This window comes from Alligator sinensis, unplaced genomic scaffold, assembly GCF_000455745.1.
Source record: "Alligator sinensis unplaced genomic scaffold, ASM45574v1 scaffold762_1, whole genome shotgun sequence".
Classification (NCBI taxonomy): domain Eukaryota; kingdom Metazoa; phylum Chordata; order Crocodylia; family Alligatoridae; genus Alligator; species Alligator sinensis.
The window spans coordinates 607,367-610,898 of NW_005842863.1; the positions used below are offsets into that span (position 1 = coordinate 607,367).

The following is a 3,532-nucleotide window of genomic DNA, read 5'->3' on the forward strand; positions in this document are numbered from 1 at the left end:
CTCCTCAGATCTGCATGGGGTGGGCCGAGAAGGACTGCACCTGGGGCTGCATGGGGCTGTTCTTGGCAGAGGCTGGGCTCAGAGCGGGCACCGGTGGCACTGGGAGGGTGCTGCATCCACCCCAAATCGGGCACCGGTGGCAGTGGGAGGATGCTGCATCTACCCCAAATTTCGCCAGTGCTCCACTTGATGCCAAACCTCCATCGAAGCATCAGGAAGAGCCAAGGCTGCGCTGGGCAGCTGGCAGCAGCGACACTAGGAGCAGAGCAGCAGTAAAAATAGCAGTGGATGCAGCATCCTGCCAGTGCCTGCTCTGAACCCAGCCCCTGCTGAGAAGAGCCTGGCACAGCCCCTCTCCCCAGCCCACCTCACCTTGATCTGGGGGCACACCCCCCCCTCACCCTTCTGGGGTGCAAGGAGCGGTAGGAGCTAAGCTGCTGGCTCTGCTCCTCACTGCATGAGTGCCTGCACTGCACCTGTGCATAGCATAGCATTTACTGGCCAAATTGGCAGCCCCATCGGGCTGATATCTGATAGAGCAAATTTTCTTATTAGACCAATGTATTGGTGCATCTCTATTCCTTACCCACAGGTAACTGATTGGCATTCCTATCTTCTTTACCCTCCACTTCCAACTTCCAGTGAGATCCTTCATTTCTCTCCTCTCCCTTATCTCCCAATACTCAACCTCCTTGCCCAAGCACTCACAGCTTCTCTCCTTAATCTGAACAGATTCCTTGGTCCCATCTACTTCTTTGCCTTCCCTCTGATTCAGACTTTGTTGTGGGTGTGTTTGGAGAAAATATCTTTCTCTATACTCCCTGGATGGCAACAAGGATGGAGGAATGGACAACAACAGTGCAAGGCAAACATATTCCCTGCTCTGGGTTCCAATGCCTAGCTCCACATTCTGGTTTAGACCACCTAGGAGCAGCCATTACAGAGAAAATGTGGATTTGCCACTGCAGTTCTTGGCTGGAATTGTTGAGTTGCTCTGTGAGGGTCACATGTCCACAATCTCTTCACCACTAAGAACTCCAATACAGAGAGGCAGTAAAGTTCATAAAAGAAAAGACCATGATAATTTAACAAGGGAAATGCAATATTGTTCAGTTTTGGAAAAGGTTGAGCCATTTTGCCTGAAACATTCCAAAAATGCAACCCAAGACACCTACCCAGGATGCAAATTTTCAGTGCAAATGGTTAAAGTTTGGCAAAACAATAATCAGCTACTAAGAGTGTTTTATAATGGGAAATGCTAAACTACCTTAACATTATATGTGCTACCTTTACTAAAGTTTATAATACAGGCTATAACTAATGTACAATGAACACTGTCCTCATGGCTCATTTACCTTGAATTCTTCCACAATAATACTCAGGGCTTCATGTCCAGCTTTCCTCATGTCTTCTAATTCATGCATATGTTTCTCCTGTAGAAAATAAATGTACCAAAGGTTATATAATAAGTAAATGAACTTGATATAACAATATGAAATGAGAGATGCAAGACTCTTAATAGGTCTTCCAGTATATTTGGTGAAGAAATCTTCCTAATTGTTCAGCAGTCTGTGAAGACCAGATTTAAAAGTCTCAAACAACTGGACTCCTCCTTTTTTCTTTAGATATCATGTCTCTGTCTACCATCTCCAAGAAGCTGCCTAGAAGTTCATTGCTAAGAAGTTGTTCCTAATATTAAGTCTAAACTTCCCGTTTATTAATTTGATTGTGTTATTCCTTGTGTCACCCTAACTAGGAATTCTCTATTCTTTGTGTATATACCCCTTAGATTGTTCCCCTTTTATAATTATCATTTGCAGTAGTGGAAATCATTACTATTAATTAGACCAAGATTTATTATGGTAGTATCTAACTTCTCACCTGAGATGATATGACTTTTTTCAGCCCTTTACCATTTAGTAGGAGTTGAGAATACTTAGCATCTCTCAGGATCAGATTTTGCTGCCTCTTCTCAAATCAGTCACTCAAATGCTCTACCAGTTTTTGCTTTCTGTCTCTTAACTCATTTGAATTTATCAGTATCTTTCTAATGATGTGATGCTTAGACCCTAATAAAATATTTCAGGAATGGTTATGTTAGAACCATGTAGGAAGATCTTTTCCTTTACATTTTGTGATAACACTTTTCTATATATCTTATTAACAATGAATTCCCTGTAATAGCCAAAAAAATCCATTCAATTTGTCAATCATCACCCCTAGAACTCTTAAAAGTACTACTTCTCTATTTTCTCCATACCAGTGGGTGCATCTACACATTCATTAAGGCGCAGTACTTACTGCACATTTATTTAGTACTTGATTATACAAGTACTAAATAAATGCATAGTAACTATGTGCATTCATAAATGTGCAGTAACTGGAGTTATTGTGCAGTAGTGCCAACAACCACCTTTTTTAGTGATGCTGCTGAATAGTAACCTAATAATACTGCACAGGAGCATATTAACACCGCTCGGGGTGTGACATGCTACTGAGCAGTATTATTAGGCTACTGTGCAGTTAGCATCTCATGTAGACATGCCCAGTAAGTATACATGTATAACATGATCATATTTCTTGTGGATATATATTAGCTTGCTTTTTCTCTAAGTGAATCTCATTTTCTGTATAAGTTTCTAAATTCCCAAGTTCTTTTAGTATTTCTCTGCACTAGGTAGGAGGTGGTCATATTCACTCCCAAATTACAAACATTCACAACTTCAGAAATTCATTGCTATTTACCTCAATCATTAATTAAAATGATAAAATCCAACCTAACTCTGATCTGGCTTTGATCAGCATTGCATACCTATCTCCAACTCCATATCTCCATCTTCCTCTTTAGTATGTTCGCTTATTTATTTTGTTAGTTTTTAGAAAACAGTGTTCTGGTTGCTGCTTTTCAGAAAATGTGTGTTTAGTCAAGAAAATCAAAATTAAATTTTCAATTTACACTCAAAAAAAGAATCAAATGCTTACACAGAAGTTTTATATCATTTGTATCCCCTTCATAAAAGGAAATATTGCTGATTAAATTCATCCCTTTTAGGCTAGGGACAGACATTCAATAAACCTGAACATGAATTGATTCAATATTTGCAGGTTAGTCTAACCTGGCTAGGCTAAATCACTTTGTAACTGCAAAGACATCCCAGAAATGCAGGCACATGCCTGCAGTGGCTCAGGCTACAAGCTGGGAGGCACTAGAGCAGTCCTCCCTTCCCTTCTGAGCTGAGCGGCGCAGGTGGGGTGCAGCCAGGCCCCAGCAAGACACTCTGATTAGCCCAGCAGGGAATTGATAAGAGTATTTATCACCCCTAATTCAGTGTTTATCACCCCATTAAGAAAACAACCGAGTGACATTACCAGCTACCTGTTGATTCTGCCTTTGTCGCAGCACAGACCAGAGCCAGCATGTGGTCTACTAGCTAATACACAGACACCTCTCAGCAGGGCAGAGGGGAGGGGGGGAATTCCTGCTTAGCAGGGAGTGGTGAGGGGGAAGAGGGGAGCAACCTGCAAGTTTCTG

General features: G+C 41.7%; 1 protein-coding gene across 1 annotated transcript in view; it reads right to left on the bottom strand.

Annotated features, from left to right (window-relative positions):
- Window positions 1-1,433, bottom strand: part of LOC102379068 (coiled-coil domain-containing protein 91-like) — a 205,898-nt gene extending 204,465 nt beyond the window's left edge. Inside the window, exon 1 of the mRNA XM_025191851.1 lies at window positions 1,356-1,433. Within this exon, the coding sequence (XP_025047636.1) occupies window positions 1,356-1,424 (69 nt within the window). The 5' untranslated portion in view covers window positions 1,425-1,433. The remainder of the gene's footprint in view (window positions 1-1,355) is intronic.
- Between the last annotated feature and the right edge of the window lie 2,099 nt (window positions 1,434-3,532).